Source organism: Urocitellus parryii, chromosome 9 (genome assembly GCF_045843805.1).
Source record: "Urocitellus parryii isolate mUroPar1 chromosome 9, mUroPar1.hap1, whole genome shotgun sequence".
In the NCBI taxonomy this organism is placed as follows: Eukaryota; Metazoa; Chordata; class Mammalia; order Rodentia; family Sciuridae; genus Urocitellus; species Urocitellus parryii.
This window is the reverse complement of record NC_135539.1, coordinates 112,734,922-112,754,351: the sequence shown is the minus strand read 5'-3', so window position 1 is coordinate 112,754,351 and position 19,430 is coordinate 112,734,922. Positions and strand designations below refer to the sequence as shown.

General features: G+C 40.1%; 1 protein-coding gene and 1 long non-coding RNA gene across 5 annotated transcripts in view; one reads left to right on the top strand and one right to left on the bottom strand.

Moving 5' to 3' along the window:
* Rbbp5 (RB binding protein 5, histone lysine methyltransferase complex subunit) overlaps nucleotides 1-7,585 on the bottom strand; it is a 34,946-nt gene extending 27,361 nt beyond the window's left edge. For 2 of the 4 annotated variants that reach the window (XM_077802802.1, XM_026387448.2), the window contains exon 1: nucleotides 7,473-7,585. In XM_077802802.1, the coding sequence (XP_077658928.1) occupies nucleotides 7,473-7,566 (94 nt within the window). In that variant the 5' untranslated portion in view covers nucleotides 7,567-7,585. Of the gene's footprint in view, nucleotides 1-6,809; nucleotides 6,947-7,472 lie in introns of those variants that run through there. The other 2 variants (XM_026387450.2, XM_026387449.2) reach the window with 1 other exon arrangement.
* On the top strand, nucleotides 7,273-14,702 carry LOC113181788 (uncharacterized). The gene is made up of 4 exons (XR_003300630.2): nucleotides 7,273-7,359; nucleotides 7,484-7,597; nucleotides 8,856-9,090; nucleotides 14,589-14,702. It is a non-coding gene; the product is annotated as an uncharacterized LOC113181788 (long non-coding RNA).
* Nucleotides 14,703-19,430: the final 4,728 nt, after the last annotated feature.

The window sequence follows — 19,430 nt, the reverse complement described above, 5'->3', positions numbered from 1 at the left end:
TAGTGCGCTCGCCTGGCATGCGTGCGGCCTGGGTTCGATCTTCAGCACCACATACCAACAAAGATGTTGTGTCCACCGAGAACTAAAAAATAAATATTAAAAAATTCTCTCTCTCTCTCTCCTCTCTCACTCTCTCTTTAAAAAAAAAAAAAGAAAGAAAGAAAGTGTCATCCTACTGCCTCAGTCTCCCAAATAGCTGGGATTATAGGTTGGTGCCACCACGTTCAGCTGGGGAATCTTCAATTTATTTTTTAGTAGATAGTCACCATTCAATCCTCTATCTTAACTCATATTTAATATATTAATCTAAAAATTCCTAGGGGTGTATCTCAGCAGCAGAGTACTCCACTAGAAAGTGCAGGGCCCTGAGTTTAATCCTTATAAATTTTAAAGTATAAAGGGACCCTAAGATCAAAAAGTTGAAGGCGTGTTAATATATCCAGGTCTAACATCAGTCTTTCCCCACCACATTCTTCAGGCTTTTCATAATTTATTTCCTATTTATTAAAATGAAAGGAAAGAACCAAATCAAATCAGTCAAATTATCTCAAGCCCCAACTACTCTCTGAAATCCTTAATAAAGCAACAATCAATCAGCAGTGTTCACTCCTCTTCCTGGCTAATATAGTAGTTACCCGCCTCTCCACGACTTCAGTTAATCCATGGCCCCAAAAATTCTGGAAATGATTTCTAAATTTAAATTACAGTTTTGGGTAGCATGATGAATTCCTGCACCATCCCACTTCATTCTGCCTGACCAGGATGTGAATCATCCTTTTGTCCAAAGTATCTACAATGTATATACTACCCACCCCGTAGTCACTTAGTAGCCATCCTCAATATCAGATAATTGTTTAAGTATCATACTGCCTATGCTCAAGCAACATTCATCTTACTGAATAATGGCCTCAAAGTACCATTGTTACACACATGGGCATAGGAAAAATCACAGTACATATAGGATTTGGTACTATCAGCAACTTCAAAAATCTACTGGAGCTCTTGGATTACATTCAACCTCCCTCAGCCCTGCCACTGATAAGCGGTAAACTACTGTAAAAGCATTTAGACTGAAACATAATTTGGTAGTTGGTTAAACACATAATTCTCTACATTCATTTCTTATGTAAATAATGCTTTGATACACACATTATACATTTGCTATGTTAATTTGGTATTTGTATGTTAGTAAAGAACGTTTTGGGCTATTGTAATGGTATATTATCTACTTGTCAGAAGTCTAATTTTGGCAGCAGCCCTATCTTTGGGTTTGTTTATGTAATTTCCAAAAGAATTTATTATAGTAGCTCTTTACAGTATATTCTTTTTAAAAAAAAAAAGAGAGAGATGATTTTAATATTTATTTATTTATTTTAAGAGAGAGAGAGAGAGAGAGAGAGAGAGAATTTTTTAATATTCATTTTTTAGTTTTCGGCGGACACAACATCTTTGTTTGTATGTGGTGCTGAGGATCGAACCCGGGCCGCACACATGCCAGGCGAGCGCGCTACCGCTTGAGCCACATCCCCAGCCCCTCTTTACAGTGTATTCTAAGAACTATATATGCAAGGAATTGTTTCACATGTAGGATATCCATGTGATATCTTGACCAACTGAGAGCTTTTCTTGGCAACAACAAATGTTCACTTTACTCTAAAAAATTATACTTTTGCCATAGAAGCAAAAGAAAAATAAGAATTTAAACATTATGTTTATCCCTTGCCTACAAAGGTCATAGTAGGTACACAAAAGGTATTTGTCTAAATGTTAAATGAATAACTCTGGTGTTATACCATCCAGCCCAACAGGTCCTTGTTCTTCATACTACTCAAAATACTGAAAACCCTTGGGCTGGGGATGTGGCTCAAGCGGTAGCGCGCTCGCCTGGCATGCGTGCGGCCCGGGTTGGATCCTCAGCACCACATACCAACAAAGATGTTGTGTCCGCCGAGAACTAAAAAATAAATATAAAAAAAATTCTCTCTCTCTCTCTCCCTCTCTCTTTAAAAAAAAAAAAAAAAAAAAATACTGAAAACCCTTTCTTGTGACCCCATTTTTACAATCCTGGCTTTCAATCACATTCCCTTTCCTACCTCTATTCTTAAAAGCCTGTCACTCTCACATGTCCACCTGTAGCTGTGTGCCCCTCTTTGGTACATGCCATTCTGGAATCTGAGTTTAAACAATTTTCAGTGCAACCACATGGCTTCTTCAAATACCCCTTCAGATCTTCCTTTTCCTGTTAGGATTCTTTCTCCAAACTTCCTGTGGTTTTCTAAGCCTCTCTAGCCTTTTTCCTTCATTACATGTATCACATATACCTCCTTAAAGTCTCAATTGTCATATGCTCTAAAATATCATGTACCTTTTCTCCCAATAGCTTTTTTGTTTTCCACTTGCAAACCAGTTACTCCCTATTACATTAGTTTAGGACCAGAACAGCAGTTTCCATCCTGCTTCCTCTAATAGATGATGGGTCCATTAGTATTTCTCTTAGAGAAATATAACTGAAATGTCTAGATAATTTATACTGAAATAAGGATAGAATAATTTTTTTAAAAAAGTAGTAGAAGATATTTTAATCTGAGGTTACACTAACCTTTCCAGGCCTGTCACTTCCTAAGCCAGTCACTCTCCCACCTATCACCCCCAAATTTCTAGGAAATCTATAAATCTTAAAAGTTAACCATCATGGGCTAGGGCTGTAGCTCAGTGATAGAGCGCTCGCCTAGCATGCATGAGGCACTGGGTTTCATCCTCAGCACTACATAAAAATAAACAAATAAAATAAAAGCATTCTGTTCATCTACAACTACAAAAAAAATTTTATAAAAAAAACTAACCCTCAATTTGTTCACTTATGACAATTACCTTGTACACTGTTAATTAACCCACCAATAAACAAAAAGTAGAGAGAGCTATGACATTTTAAGAAACCTACAATTTTAGGGACTTTCCAATGTTATCTTCTCATCACTTAATGGAGTTCACATCAGCCTAAGAATAATCAGATTGATGTCATCCTCACATACCTTCCCATGCCCACCCCTCACCAAGTTTCCTTTAAAAGAGGAGCCAAGAACCCCAAAAATGTATCTCTCATTGAAGATGGCCTGCATTCTCCCTTGAATACATGCTCCTTACTCTCCTATATAAATCTCTGTGCTTCTACTGACATGTATGTCAAGGATCTCATGGGTCCTGGGTTGAGTTTTCCTCTCTCTGGAAACTCCTCGGGACCTTACCCCAGAGACATCTCTTCTCCCATGACAATCCCATTGTACCCGCATCCCAACACAATAATTGTTGTATTTCCCTGGCTCCAGTCTTGCCCCTCAATCTTTCACAAAGCTGCTGGAGCTGACTTTCTAAGCCCCAGATTACATCTCTCACCTGAATAAAAACCTTTCTAGCTAAACAGTATACAAACTACTAAATATAATTTTCAAAAGTAATTTCATTCAGACCCCAACCAGTATTTTCCAATTTATCTTTGGCTAATTCCCTATCCACTGGCATCTAGAAAAGAACCTCAATTTACTCATCCTGAGCAGCAGCTGCATATTAGTACTTCCTGAACATAATGTATACACATCATGCTTGGGAGGTTTGTTTGTCCCTGCAGTTGTCTTCAACTTCTCTCTGGAAAAATCCTACTCCATCCATTTTGGATGTTTGTTTTGTTTTGTTTTGGTGGTACTGGGATCAAACCCAGGGCACTGCACATGCTAGGCAAGCACATTACCTGTGAGCTGCAGCCCTAGCTCCCTACCCCATCTTTAATGTCTAACTGACACTTCCTCTAATAACATCTTCCCAAATCCTACAGCCAGTTCCACCAGTAATGTAGAATTAACTGCTCAGTTGCTGGATTCTCATAATATATTAATTTGCTATGATTCCCTATAACACAGAGTTACTTGTTTAAGTTTGTCTTTCCTTTTAGTTCTAGTTGTTTATCCAGAGCAAAGGCAGTATCTTATTTTAGTGTTTCTCAAATCATAGAATTCAATTCACCATAAATGGGAAAATTAATTTAATGAATTTCAATAAATTAATAGATTAGAAAAGAAATATCAAGATACTAAGCATAACAAGGATTACATATAATTTTGAAAGTTATATGTATATGTATATATAATAAGCTGTGATATAAAATATATTTCTTACTTTGGGTTGTGGTAAAAGAGTTCGAAAAACTGTCTTATTAACTTCATATCTCCTGTGCATACTACTTGATAACACAGCAGGGGCTCAAAAAGTGGTTGCAAGTGTTAGTGTCATACCTAAGATCCATCTGAGTGGCCACATTAGGAACACACTGCTGGGCATACAGACACATGCCTGCAATCCCCCAGACTCAGAAGCCTGATGCAGGAGGATCACAAGTTTAAGGACAGCCTAGGAACTTGGCAAGACCTTGTCTCAAAAAATAAAAAGGAGTGGGAATGTATCTCAATGGTAAAGCACCCCTGGGTTCATTTCCTAGTTCTACCAAAAAAGAAACACACATTATCATCTCCTTTATCAGACCAGGTGGCCTTTAGTATGCTCCCACAATCACATCACTGTTTCTTTCACCCTTTTATATGTACGTATGAATCTTCTGGCTTTAAATCTGAGTCATTTCTACAATGATTTGTAGCTTTTAGACACATACTTCATTTAAATTGTCTAACCTCTCAATGCTAAATATTCCCTTCTTAGTTTCCCCCTCATGAATCTTCTGTATCATTTGAGAAAAAAACCTTTCCCAGGCTGGGTAGAGTTCAGTGGTAGAGTATGTGCTTAGTACGCATGGGGCCCTGGATTCAATCCCCAGCACCAAAAAAAAAAAACTCCTCTTCCCATGACCCGACTTTCTCTTTAATAGTAATCTGCCTTCAGCTCAGGTTGCTGGGGAGCCCAAGCTGCCTAAGAGCAAAATAGAGCAGCCCTTTCTCAGCTGTCAACCTCAACTGCTCTACAACTGGCTTCTATAGGAAGGCACCACAGTAACCTATTTTCTCTTCTACGCCTATCTGGAAAAATGTAAGGAAGGCACTTGAAAACGTGCCTAGCTGATACTAAGCACTAAACAACTGGTTTCTAATTTCTTACCATTTATTCTTCCTCTTGTCCCCTAATTATACAATATTTTGTCCTTGGCAATTTTCTGCCCCTCCTACATCCCCCCTTTGGTCAAGTCACCTATTCACAAGATTTCAGTTAGTCCACCTATGACAATTATAACTCTCTCTATAAATCCAATCCTGTCTTCTGAATTCTAGGTACACACAACACATTCAAACCTAACTCTCTTTTCCAAATATCATTAAATTTTATCAATAGCACCCCTATTTGCTTCCATTATTTTTCATTTCACTCTCTTCCTCATCATCACTATATGCCATAAATTCTCAAATTCTGTCAGTTTTTCCTCCTCAATGCATTTTCTTTCCATTTCCTAATTCAGGCTTCCTTATCACTCACCTACTGTAGCCCACCAAATGGATTTTATACTCCACTCAGACTCAACTACACATTACTGTCAGATAAAACCTTGCAAACCAAGAGATGATACTGAGTTACTTACCAAGTCAAAACCCTTCAATGAACCTACTCTCCCTTCTTTAAAATGCACAGACTTTTCAGCTTGGCATTCAAGAGTGCCACAAAACAGATGGCACCAACCCCACCTCCTGGCCAAAAAGGAATTCTTTAGTTCTTGTATCACTTGACTTGTAAGCATTTCTCCCCATATCTTCATACTTAATCTGTCAATATTTTACCACCTTTAAATAGCCACTCCAACTCCTCTAGGTTTGGGGGGTTTGTTTTCCCTGATGTTTTAGCTCCCCTGCTCCACAGATATTATTAACTCCTTCTTCAACATGTTCTTAGCACTTGATAATGATTTGTGAAAGCCTATGTTCTGCCATAATATACAGCTATTTACATAATCACCTTACACTCCACACTTAAAGGCAAGGCCATTTCTTAAGTTATTTTTATAACCCTCTGGTCAACACATGTTCTGAATCCTTCTTTTCTTAAGAGAAACCTAACCAATAAAGATACCAAGTCATGTAGGAGTTCTCAAACATCCCAGACACCTTAGGCTGCCATGCTAAACGAAAACTTAAACCTAATAAAACCCTTAAAGATTGGACCAACTTGAGTAAGGGGTTGGAGGAAATGTCTCAAAGAGAAGGTAACAAAAATCAACTGCCTCTGTTTTCACACTTTAGTACTGTATACACCATCCATGGTAGCTAGGATTTTAAATTGGCGGTCAGGATAACCGGATTCCAGTGCCAACTGTCCCAGTTACTTGCCTAGTGCCTAGTCATGACCCTCTGAACCTTTTTTCCCCCAAAAGCTGTTCAATGAGATACTTTTACTTTAAGTTCTCCAAGTTGCCTTCTTAGACATTCCGTGTTTCTACAAAATGATTTAACCTGTCCTGACATTCAATAGTGACAGGTCTTTAAAACTTCCAACTCCTCACTTCCTCAGATTTCATCTCCAACAACTATGCTTCTGCCTGCTCTGAGCTACTTCAGCACCTGCGACCCTTGTAAGCCCAGCTGAGTCACAAAGTGTCCTTATCGCTCCACAACTGAACTGAAAGTGGCTTCACAAAGGCAATGCAGAGTCTATTCCGGCAGAAGCTGGATTTCCCCCTGCTGCTGCAGCTCCATACCATTAGCGCCCAAAGATCCATCGCAGGACAGAGTCCCTAGGTTGCAGCCTGAGTCCCCTCCAGCCCCGGTTCCCTCTTTCCAGTACCAAAGGGTTCTCTAAGACGCAGTCATAGCCCTCCTCACCCAGCAACTCGAGGTTCATCCCTGCGGACTCTGGCCGCCCGGTCTCAGCTCCGGCAACAACTCCGTCTCCCCAGCCCGCTTCTAAGACCCGCGTCTAAGTGCCGGGCGGCGCAAATAGCCAGGCGCAAGCTCTGGAGACTTTCTGACTTAGAAGGCCCCGCGGCTTCCGCTTTCCTCCCCCGCCTTCCTTCTTGGTTTCGAGTGGCTGTCTACATACATGCCTAAACAAAAAGAAAAAGAAATTCTCCTAGAATTAACTAATTACTATCTTTTTAAGGTATAAAAATGTAATCTTCACCCAGGACTTTAAAACGTTTTAAAAATTAAAGGTTTTCCCGTCGGGACTATGTAGTTAAGCTAGAAATTTCGGGCATCTAGTTAACCCACTAATTCTCGCTATGTTGTGTGTTCCGAGGCGTTGTCCGGGTAGGCTACCTCAGACTCCGCCGGAAAGGTTCCGGACAGGTGCTACTTATAGGAAAACGGGAAAGGTCGGCCCCTAATGCCAGCGACTTGGAGCTCCGCTAATATCAAGGCACTTACTTACCCTGTATGTAGAATAGTTATCATGTATCTGACTCATTTTCGTGAAAACTATTTCACCCTTGTAAAGATATGCCATTGACAACATTTGTTAGGCCTTTACCTAAGGTTTTGTTTTACCTTGTACCCAGAGTTGACTTGGACACTGTGAAAGAGAATTGGAGAAATGGACTGAGTTCCCCGGGAGAGGTCCATCAGACAACTGCGGTGACATACACAAAGCAATTAGCGAAGGCCAGCTGATGGTAACTACGCGGGGCGGGGGACGGCTTATGTAAACCATTTCCGACTACGGATGCCGTGGGCTTTTACGAAAAGGAAAGAACCCAGCTCGGTAGCACACTTAGGAGGATCACAAAGTTCAAAGCCAGCCTCAACAACTTGGCAAGACCCTGTCTCAAAATTTAAAAAAAAAAAAAAAAAAAGCTAGGGATATAGCTCAGTGGTAAAGTGCTCCGGGTTCAATCCCCAGTTACACCCTACCCACCCCAAAAACAAAAGCGTGGGGAGAAAGGAAAGTTGCTGCAGAAACTCAGGCTTGGTCTCCTATATAGATACAATAGTCCCTGCTCTACCCCTAACTCATTCTATCCCTTGAGCAATATTTGTATCCCCTGTTTCTCAGGAAATCGTAATAATAGTACTTAAAAGTATTATCACAAGGATTAAATGAGTTAACACATGTGAAGCACCTAAAATAGCAAATGCTCAATAAATATTAGCTGTTATTTATAAGTCATTTTCCCCTACATTTTGTCACTTCCTTGAGACCATTAGAGTAGGTGTTAACCTCATTTAACCAATACTGTAATTGAGGACCAGAAATATTAGGTAATTTGTGTTCCTTCAAATATCAAAACATTCTCAAAATGCCATCTAAAATATTGCACTACCAACAGTAGTATATAGGATTATTTATGCACACTCTTGCAATCATTCGTTATTAAGTCTCTTAAACTGCCTATTGGATAAATGGAAAAAAAATGTCATTGTTACCTTTAACAAGAATGTTACATCCTGATGAGGGGGAATGAACAACTTTTCATGTGTATACCTGTTTTGGTTTGGTTTGGTTTTTCCTCTTCAAAGAAAAGTGGCTGGTGTCCTTTGCTATTTTTTGGATGGGCTATTAATCTTGTGAGATTTTAAAGCAAGGGCTAATATAATCAGATTGGTGTGTAAAAAATATAATCCTGCAACTCCCAGCTACTAGGAATGTGGAGGCAGGAGGATCACAAATTGTATGGTAGCCTCTGCAACTTAGCCAGACCTTGTCTCAAAATAATATTAAAACCAAAAAAGGGCTGGGGGTGTAGCTCAGAGGTAGAATGCTTACTCCAAAGAAGTCCATAAATAAATAAAAATGAAAATAAAGCATTTTTTTCTTTTTGCAATATTGAAGATAGAATTCATGGCCTCCTGCATGCTAGGCAAATGCTCTGCTACTGAGCCACATCCCCAGCCCTAACATGTTTTTCATTTTTTTTTAACCCACTCCACCAGAAAGCTACACCTCCAGCATAAGAAATAAAACACTTAAGGACATTGCCAAATAGGAATTGATTTGAGAGGTGGAAAGTCTTTAGGAGTTTACTGCTGAAGTCACATGGAGATAAGAGGAAGACCTTCTATGAAGGAGAACCACCATACAGGCCGCACGCTGTGGCTGTAATCCCAGCGGCTCAGAAGACTGAGACAGGAGGATCATGAGTTCGAAGCCAGCCTCAGCAACAGCAAGGTACTAAGCAACTCAGTGAGACTCTCTCTCTACATAAAATACAAAATAGGGTTGGGGATGTGGCACAGTGGCCGAGTGACCCTGAGTTCAATCCCCAGTACCCCCCCCCAAGAAAAAAACACAATAGAGGAGAAAAAAAGGCAATCCATTCAAGAGAGATGTAGGAGCCAGGCACAGTGGCCCACTGCAATCCCAGTGACTCTGGAGGATTGCAGGTTCAAGGCAGGTTCAAAGCACCCCTGGGCTCAATCCCCAATACTTCAAAAAGAGAGAGATGGGGCTGGGGATGTGGCTCAAGTGGTAACACGCTCGCCTGGCATGCATGCGGCCCGGGTTCGATCCTCAGCACCACATACAAACAAAGATGTTGTGTCTGCCGAAAACTAAAAAATAAATATTAAAAAAAAAAACCTCTCTCAAAAAGAGAGAGATGTAGGAGGCAGAATTGATTTTTTAAAAGAGACCTCTAATATGTGAAAATTAATAGCAGCTCATGGGTCTGACATGACTCCAGTGTCTGTAGTTTGCATGGCTACATTTGCAAGATATAGAATGCAGGAAAGGGAATGCCTTTGGCAAGGCAGATGAAGACTCTAGTTTCACACAGGTCAGGTTTAAAGAGTGAATGAGAAATCCAAGTGACCTTACCGGCTCAGAATTCAAAGACGAGGTCCAGGCTAAAGACGTACTTTGTTTTGTCAATTCTAAGACACACATTTTCTTACATATTAAGAGCACCTGCCTAGCATGTGTGAGGCCCTGAGTTGATCCCCAGCACTACTAAAACAGAGGAAATTAATGATTGCCTGGGAATATTTATATACTTTCAAAGCTAACTCCCAAAGTGTGTGGGGGGTAAAGGCTAGACTAATACCTATGGGAGAAATCAGAGTTGGTGAGGTTTTTGTTTGTTTGTTTTTAATTTTGTTTTCTTAATTATAGATGGACACAATACCTTTATTTTATTTGTTCATTTTTATGTGGTGCCAGAGATCAAACCCAGTGCCTCATGCATGCTGGGCAAGTGCTCTACCACTGAGCCACAACCCCAGCCCCTGTTTGTTTTGATGCTGGGAATTGAATCCAGGGCACTTAACCACTCAGTCTCATCTCCAGGTCTTTTTATTTTTTATTTATTTACTTATTTTGAGACAGGGTCTCACTGAGTTGCTTAGGACCTCGCTAAGTTGCTGAGGCTGGATTTGAACTTGTGATCCTCCTGCCTTAGCCTCCCAAACTTCTGGGAAAACAGGCATGTGCCACCACATCCACTGGAGATGGAATTTTTTAAAGATAATCCATTAGAGATACCTGGACCATCTGTGAACCCATCATGCTTTCCCCCACCTCCCCTGACACCAGGGATTGAACCCAGGGAGACTCTACCACTAAGCTACATTTAGCACTCTTTATTTTAAGACAAGGTCTCAATGAATTGCCCAGGCTGGCCTCAAACTTGTGATCCTCCTGACTCAGCCTCCTGAATTGCTGGGATTACAGGTGTATGCCATCAGCAAACCCAAGATTTTTAAGAAATTTCTGGGATATGGAAAGTGATTGAGACTATGTTGCAAACATTTAGAACCTTTATGTAGTCACATTTATCAGTGGTTTTCTTTGTTGGAGGTCACTAGCTCAGCTGTCTGGGAAAGAGATAAGTGAGGGAAGTAAAGGAACAAGCTACTCTAAGAGGATAATGGTATGATGCAGAGAAAAAGAGCCCCTGCTAAGGGAAAGCAAGAGACACATTTTCAAGGGTTCCCAGCTCTTTTTTTAGAGGAAACTTGGTGAGGAGTGGGTATGAGAAGATATGTGAGAATGATATCAGTCTGTTAATCTCAAGAAGGTGTATGGCAGTCTTGTCATTTTGGGGAATCTTAGGTTGACATGGTCGCCAATATCTGATCAATAGATAATGCTGGAAAGCCCTCTAAGTTACAGGTGTTTCAAAATATCATATCTCCCTTTGCTTAATCTATTTATTGGTGGGTGAACTGACAGTGCACAAGGAGATATACAGATTTCCCAGAAATGTAGAAGTGACAGGCTTAGGAGAGACACTGGCTTGGACAGTGACAGGCCTGGAAAAGTATGCAGAACTTTAAAATTATATTTCTTTCTCTGGAGGCTAGGGCAGGAGGATCACAACTTTGAGTCAGCCTCAGCAACTTAGCAAGACCTTGTATCAAAACAAAAAGGTCTGGGGATGTAACTCAGTAGGAGAGCACCCCTGAGTTCCAACACCAATACCAAAAAAAAATTTTTTTTAATTTCTTTTGCCCTTCCTTTATGTTTCCTTTCTATTTTTTATTTCTTATATTCTACCAAAATTCTTTTTTTTTTGAGAGAGAGAGAGAGAGAGAGAGAGAATTTTTAATATTTATTTTTTAGTTTTCGGTGGACACAACATCTTTATTTTTATGTGATGCTGAGGATTGAACCCAGAGCCCCGCGCTTGCCAGGCGAGCACATTACTGCTTGAGCCACATCCCCAGCTCCATTCTACCACAATTCTTGGTGACCTCCATACCCAAGTAATTTTATCCAGTGCCTTGGTCTCATGGTCTTTGCCCTCTCCCTTCCAGTCAACTTTTTCCTTCACTCCAGCCTCTCCCAGGATCATATGCTTGTCAGTATCAATTAACTGTACCACCTTTGAAATCTCAGTTTCAAACATTCCCATCCTCCAACCCCCACATCTTATTCTTGTGGTTCATTTACTGTGGACTCACAGTCAAGAAGTCTGCAGTCTCATCAAGATCACCACAACCTCAAGTCTAATTTTGCTCTCTGCCAGTCCTCTCATGTTCTCTCTGCTCATCTTACCCAGCTTAGATTCTGTGGTCCTTCAGTATAATTCTTCCCTTGCACACACCTTACCTACCTATTCTTTCTCCTTTCACTACTCCTCATGAGCTGTAGTCAAGGGCTGGGGTCAGGTTGGTAGCACAGTAGTGGAAGGTATACTTAGTATGCACAAGGCCCTGTGTTTGGCCCCCAGCACACACATACAAAAAAAAAAAAAGTTGTGGTAAAAACATAACATAGGAGTAGGGTGTGGTAGCGCACACCTATAATCTTAGCAAGTTTGAGGTTGAGGCAGGAGGATCATAAGTTTGAGACTAGCCTCAGCCACTTGGCAATGCCCTAAGCAACTTAAAAAGACCCTATCTCAAAATAAAAAATAAAAAGGGCTGTGGATGTATGTGACTTAGTGGCAAAACACCCCTGGGTTCAATTACCAGTGCAGAAACAAAAACAAAACATGTGACATAACATTTACCATTTAGGAGGCTGAGGCAGGAGGATTGCAAATTCAAAGCCAGCCTCAGCAAAAGCAAGGTCCTAAGCAGCTCAATGAGACCCTGTCTCTAAATTAAAAACAACACAAAATAGGGCTGGGGATGTGGCTCAGCGGTCAAGTGCCAAAGTTCAATCTCCAGTATCCAAAAAAAAAAAAACCCCCAAAACAAAAAATTACCATTTAAAGTGTACAGTTCAGTAGTGTTAAGCATGGTCATACTGTTGTGCCACAGAGCCTTTTCATATTTAAAACTGACATAACACATCCAAAAGCTGCTCACTTTTTCTTCTCCCATCGCCCTTATTAGCAGCAATAGTGATGGGTTTTATTTCCACTTTGGCTGGACCACAGTGCCCACATACATGGGTAAACATTTTTCTGGATGATTCAGTGAGAGTGTTTTGGATAAGATTAACATTTAAACCAGTGGCCTTTGAGTGAAGCAGACTGCCTTTCATAATGTGGGTGAGCATCCAGTTGAAGGCCTGAATGGAACAAAAGACTGATCCTACCCCCAAACCCCCAAGCAAGAGGAGAACTGGGCAACAGACAGCCTTACAATCTGAAGGCTTGAACTGCATGCAGCATGGGCTCTTCCCCAGGTCTCCAACCTGCTGGCCCCCCTGTAGATTGGAGACTTGACAATTCCCATAATCATGTGAGTCATTATCAACTCAGCCCAAAGTGTCTCTCTCTTTACACACACACACACACACACACACACACACACACACACACACACGGTTTAATTTCTCTGAAAAATACTAATATACCACCTTTCTATTTTATGTTTCTTTGAATTTGACTTTTTCCAATACCTCACATCAAGGGGATAATACAATACAGTATTTTGTGTCTGGCTGTTTCACTTAAATCATGTCTTTAAGGTTCATCCATGTTGCAGTATGCATCAGAATCTGCTTCCTTCATAAGGCTCAGTAGATTCCTTGAATATTGCCACAACAACATACATATTTGTATACCACAAATATATATTTATTTTGCTACTGTATCAGGTTCCTGGAAGGAAAAAAAGATGGCATATGCAAAAGGGGGAACTGATGAAGGAAGCTATTTAAGATATAAGCAAGCCAGGTGTGATGGAGCATGTCTATAGTCCCAGTAACTCAGAAGACTAAGGCAGGAGAAACACAAGTTCAAGGACAGCCTCAGAAACTTAGACACTGTCTCAAAAGGAAAAAAAAAAAGTTGGGTGTTGGGTATGTATCTCAGTGGTAGGAAGTCTTGCCCAACATGGAAGAGGCCCGGATTTACTCTTCAGTTAAATAAATAAATAAGCAGGATTATGGGAAATTTAACAAGCATCATAGGACTAACAGCACGGGCAAGCTGTCACTCCTAGGCCTGATAGGGTGCAGGGAAGAGTGGTTACTAGAATGGGTACTGTGAGATCCGCAGCTGCAGGAAGGAGAGAAGGCCATCAGACAGGAAGGCAGGCATTATCAACACTGCCTGGCTGGGAGTGAGCTAGATGAAAATTCCCCAGCCCTCTCTTCTGCCACCTTCCATATCCCCAACAGGTCCAAAAGAAACCACTGGAAGCCTCAAGACAAAAGACCATAGAGGCCAGCAGGCTGAGGCAGGAGCTGGGTGAGAAAGTGGAAGAGTGAACTCAGGGGGCATTAAAAGTCCCTGTCATGTGTCAGACACTGAACAAAACTTCTGTTCAGTGCACTTGCCCTCTTCTGCTTGTAGTCTTAAAGGGGAAAGTGGACTTTGATCAGTGAATCATGAAAAAGCGAAAGGCCTACTGTAGAAATGCTGGACACCTCCCACCCCATTCCTTAAATCCAAGGCTCCTCTCTTCCCACAGGTCCCTCTCCACAAGGACTCCCAGATATAACTAGGCAGTCTCCTCTCACATACTGCTGGGAAACTCAGAAGGACTGTGTTCTTGCTGGTGTGTGACACTGAAGCCAGAAATAGACAGGCAGTCAGTGTAGATAGGTAAATTGAGTCTGGTCAGATCAAGGAGGCCAATTTTGAGAGTCTGGGAAGTTGGAGAATGTCCCCTGAGGGATTGAAATGTTCATTTCTTTAGAGTTTATCAAGAACCTGCCCCTGCTCCAACCTGTAGCCAAGGTAACCTGTCCCAGAAATTTCCCCTCCCTACAGGGATTTATAAGGTTGTTAATGTGTCCTTGTCTTCTCCACCCTGCCCTTCCCCCTTCAGCCCACCTGTTTCCCACCTTTTGGCCATCCCACTGAGCATTCCTGGGCCTAGTCACCTTCTCTGGAAGGAGAAAGATAAGGGGCAAAGGCAGGAGAACAAAGGAAGCCTAGGACATATAAAAGGACAGAAAATCTCACTTCTTGGGATATCATGATACCAGCTATGGTCCCCTTCTCCCTCGTGGGAGAAGTCTGTGTTACCCTTTTTTAAATAAACCCTGCTTCATATACTTGCCTCAGCGTGCTTCTCTAATGTTCAAACTTCAACATGTGGGGAAGCAGGGCTCATCACTGGTAACCAGCGGTATCATATTTGGAGGTCCCACCAAGGTTTACACCGAGGTAAGCTCCTCTCCATGCACCCCACATCTGTTTGAGGTGCATCTTTCTGTCTCATTTTGGAGGATGATGGGCACCTGTCAGCTATTTAAATGCAGTTAGTGCAGCCATCAGGTGAGAGGTTTCCTGGCCTGGGTAGCTCTCAATCACCTGTTCAATACAGAGCAGGCATGTTGGTTCTGCTGAAGCCGCTTCCTACTCTTCTGTCCAAGCCTGGAGAGCAATTGGCGTGAGTACACAGTGTCCCTAGTCCCAATCTGCCTTGGATAAGTGGAGGTGGATGAAGGAGTATGGAACAACTGCGGAATTTCTGGTCTGGGCTACACTCAGGCCAAAATCCTAAGGTTCCTTCTCTCGAATCCCCTCCCAACTGTCTTAAGGGGTATCTAAGGTGATCGGTAGATGAATGGCACTGAGGCAAAGCCCCAATTATATTTGCCTCGTGAGGGCCACGCAACACTCCCCACCCCCACATCCAATCCCTCCTGGATGCTCCTTTCCTTCACCAATCAAAAACACTAGCAATTCTTCAGCTTGTAGGACTGAAAGAAAGACATGGGATGATTAGTAAGAAAACATCCAGGTTCCCTTTGTTGGCATAGTTAGCCTTCACAAGCCAGTTTAAAAATCTCCCATTACTGTTCCTATGCTCAGATGTACTTCAAAGTATTTTTTTTTAATTGCTACAAGAGGGAGGCACTCTATTTTAACCAACTCCTCCCATAAATTCCTCCAGAAAACGGTGTTTGTTAAGCACTTAACAAACAATAGATGTTCCCCTTACACTCTGGAGATTCCTTTAGTTTGTAGGACAACAGGCACAAAAGGTTAAGATGTATACAATTATCCTCTTTTTTCATAGGTTTTTTATAGTCAGGAGTTATAGTGGCACGGAGGAAAGCTGTAGCCCTTAAGTCTGAATCCTCTCAGGGTCTCTGGCACAGGGCAAACTGGGATCTAGCACTTTGTCAAAGGAAGCCAGAAATAACTTTGGCAAATCCAGGAGATGAGAGATGGGTTTTCTGACTGTAATGAAGCTCAAGTTTAGGGAGACGTCCCTAAAATTTCTATCATTCAGGTGGGATCTTCTCTCAAGTCAGTTTGTAGATTGACCACTAGTCTACATACTGGGAAATTACAAATGATCAGGAAAGTGCTTCATTTTCAAGTGTTGTCAGGCCTAACCTCAATGTCTACTAGAAGAGAAGGCCTTAAGGAATCACCTATGAAGAAGAGAAATCAAGAGGACCTACCCCCCTTAAAACAAATAAGAACAAATTCTGGGAAATTTTTGGAGGGTCTAAATACATATATTGGGATGTTTCAAAACTTATACCAGGTGTTTGACCTCACCTGGAAAGATATTAAAGATATTATTACTTAGCCAAACTTTAGCCTCCAATAAGGAGGAGACCACCATCCTAAAGCAAGTAGCTAAAGAATTTGGGGATGGACCTACATCTTGCCCATGCCCCAGCATCACAAACTAGAAACAAACCTAATTATTCATCTAGAGCACAGGCAATTCCCAGAAACATCCTGACTGGGACCCAAATGATGAACAGGATGCTAGGAAGATGACATATTTCCAAATGTTGGTCCTTGAAGCCCTCAGGAAGATCAGGCAAAAGCCCATTAACTATTCCAAGGTCTCTGAGATTACTCTGGGCCCCCAGGAAAGCCCTACCATTTTCATGGAGAAACTTGGGGAGACAATAAAAACACACCACCCTAAATCCTGAATCCACAAAGGGCCACTTACTTTTAAAGGATAAAGTTACCAAAAAAAAAAAAAAAAAAAAGTTTACTCCTCCTCTGAGTTATTAACAGGTTTTGGAAGCCTTTAAGACATTAAAATGGGGCCTTATTTTGAGCCTCTGTTCTCAACTATGGAGCAAAATTAAACCTGTTTGTCGTTGAGGCTCTAGGAATGGTCATACAAAATAATGGACCTGCTCAGTAAGGAGCTTAATATCATACCTTTGTTCTCAAAATTAATAGAAAATAATTTTCACCATACAAACTTGTCCAAATACCAACTAGGAAAAAAATTGTTCAATTTAAATTGGGTAAATAGATGAAAATAAAGATGTCTCCAAAATTAAATTTACAAGTCTCTCTAGGTGGTCAAAAGAACTAATAAAATGGGATGTCTATAAACTGTCTAATATCCCTTGGTTCTAAAACTTTTCTTCAACAAAGAAGAAATGGCTAATACTGTTCAGTACACTTGTCTGATATTTTGGTAAAATAAGTAAAGTAGATTTGACATGGGATTACTCATAAATATTTTTTGTTAGACATCTAATTAATTTACAAGGTTAAAACACTAAATGTTAAATATATCATCAAGTACTCATAACACCTGAATTCCATTGGGTAACATTGATGTTTTCATAAATTGATAAATGAAGAAAAATGGATTTAAAGTTGCTTTGTCATCACTGAAAAAGGTTACTAAAAATTTAAAGTCCCAACAGGTATAATTCTATGAACTTAAACATTGTGTTTTCATAAAGTGGTAAACAGATGTGATTCTATATACAAAGGTTTATAGAAGATTTCTGTATACAAAGGCCCAAAAGTTTCAACTGTTTCAATTAAGAGTACTGTAAATAAAATAAAGTATTTTTATTAAAATGAATTCAGAAATTTACAAGGATTGTTTCAAAATGTGAACAGAAAAGGAGGTTCACAGATGGAAAGGAGGAATTAGAAGGTTCTAGGTATGAAAAACATTTAATAGAAGGGGAAAAAAAGTGTTTCTGGATAAGAAAGTCTTTATATGATGAAGTGAATAAGAGGGTTTAAGTAAATGATAAATAAGGTCTGTGTAAGTTGGTTTTATACATATAGGTGAAACAATCAAAGCTATTTTAAGGTTTTATCCCTAAGGTCAAATGTAAATACTCATAGAAACCAAAGTTTGATCTATATGTTAAAAAAACAAAAATTTCTTAAAACATTAATTTACCCATAACATTGTTTATTAAGCTTTGTTTCTTTTCTTTTTTTTTCTTTTTAGAGCAAGTAATCTTAAAGAAACTAAATAACTTGTTAAAACAACAACTGTTATTTTAGAGCATTATACTGTTACTTAAAAGCTAAACTTGACTAATATAAAAACATAAATATAATTATGGTGCTATTACTCTGCTTTATATATGAAATGTGTTCATATCTTCCAGGTATACAAATCTTTAAGGTAGAAATTTTAAAAGAGCATTCTATCAAGCTGGTGTTCTCCAAAATAAAGTTGTATAGTAATTTTAGGCTTACAAGAACATTGGAGATTTATTTATACCATTTAATGGTCTGGGAAGGGAATAAAGAGGTTAAACTTTATATCATATATACATGGCAAAATATCAGGATAAACTAACAAAAGAATAGAGAGTAAAATATTTTGGGGGGGGATTGAACCAAGGGGCACTCTACCACTGACCTAGATCCTTAGCCTATTATTATTAGGGAATTGAACCCAGAGACACTTTACCATTGGGGATTGAACCCAGAGACTTCACCACTGAGCTACATCCCCAGTCCTTTTTATTTTTTATTTTGAGACAGGGTCTCACTAATTGTGGAGGCTAAACTCAAACTTGTGATCCTCCTAAGTCATTGGGATTACAGGCATGTGTACCATACTAGAGAAAGTACAATTTACAAACAAACACATAGAAGGGATGAATTGACAAAAAATTTATTTCAAGATAAGACCCCACCCCCACCCCACCCCCCAAAAAATCAAGTAAGACAACTGAAAAGCACAAAACTCACCATTTATTTTATTTATTTATTTGTTTATTTATTTATTTTGTGGTGTTGGGGATTGAACCCAGGGCCTTGTGCATGCAAGGCAAGCACTCTACCAACTGAGCTATATCCCCAGCCCAAAACTCATCATTTAAAACTCACATGTTTCCAGATTGAATTCTAAAAACTTAACTATTCTGGGGCTGGGGATATAGCTCAGTTGTAGAGTGCTTGCCTCACATGCACAAGGCCCTGGGTTCAATCCCCAGCACCAAAAAAAAAGATGAAAACAAAACTTAATTATTCATGTTTTAGGAGAGATATAATTAAAAAGTTTGTAAAATGAAAACAGAAAAGCTGAAAGTAAAATGATATAAATAATAAAATAATGACATCATTATCAGACAAAATAGATTTTTTTTTTTGGTAGTACTGGGGATTGAACCCAGGGGTGCTCTATGCTGAGCTACATCCCCAGCCCATTTTTAATTTTGAGGCAGGCTCTCACTAAGTTGCTTAAGACCTTACTAAGTTGTGATCTTGAACTTGCGATTCTCCTGCCTTAGCCTCCCTAGCTGTTAGGATTACATGTGTGCACCACCATGCCTGATTTTTATTTTTTAAGACAGAGTCTAGCTGCTCTAGGTCCCAAGCTGGAACGTGGAGTTTTTTTGGTACTAGGGATTGAACCCAGGGGCATTTTAGCACTGAGCAACATGCCCATCCCCTTTTTTTTTTTTTTTTTTAA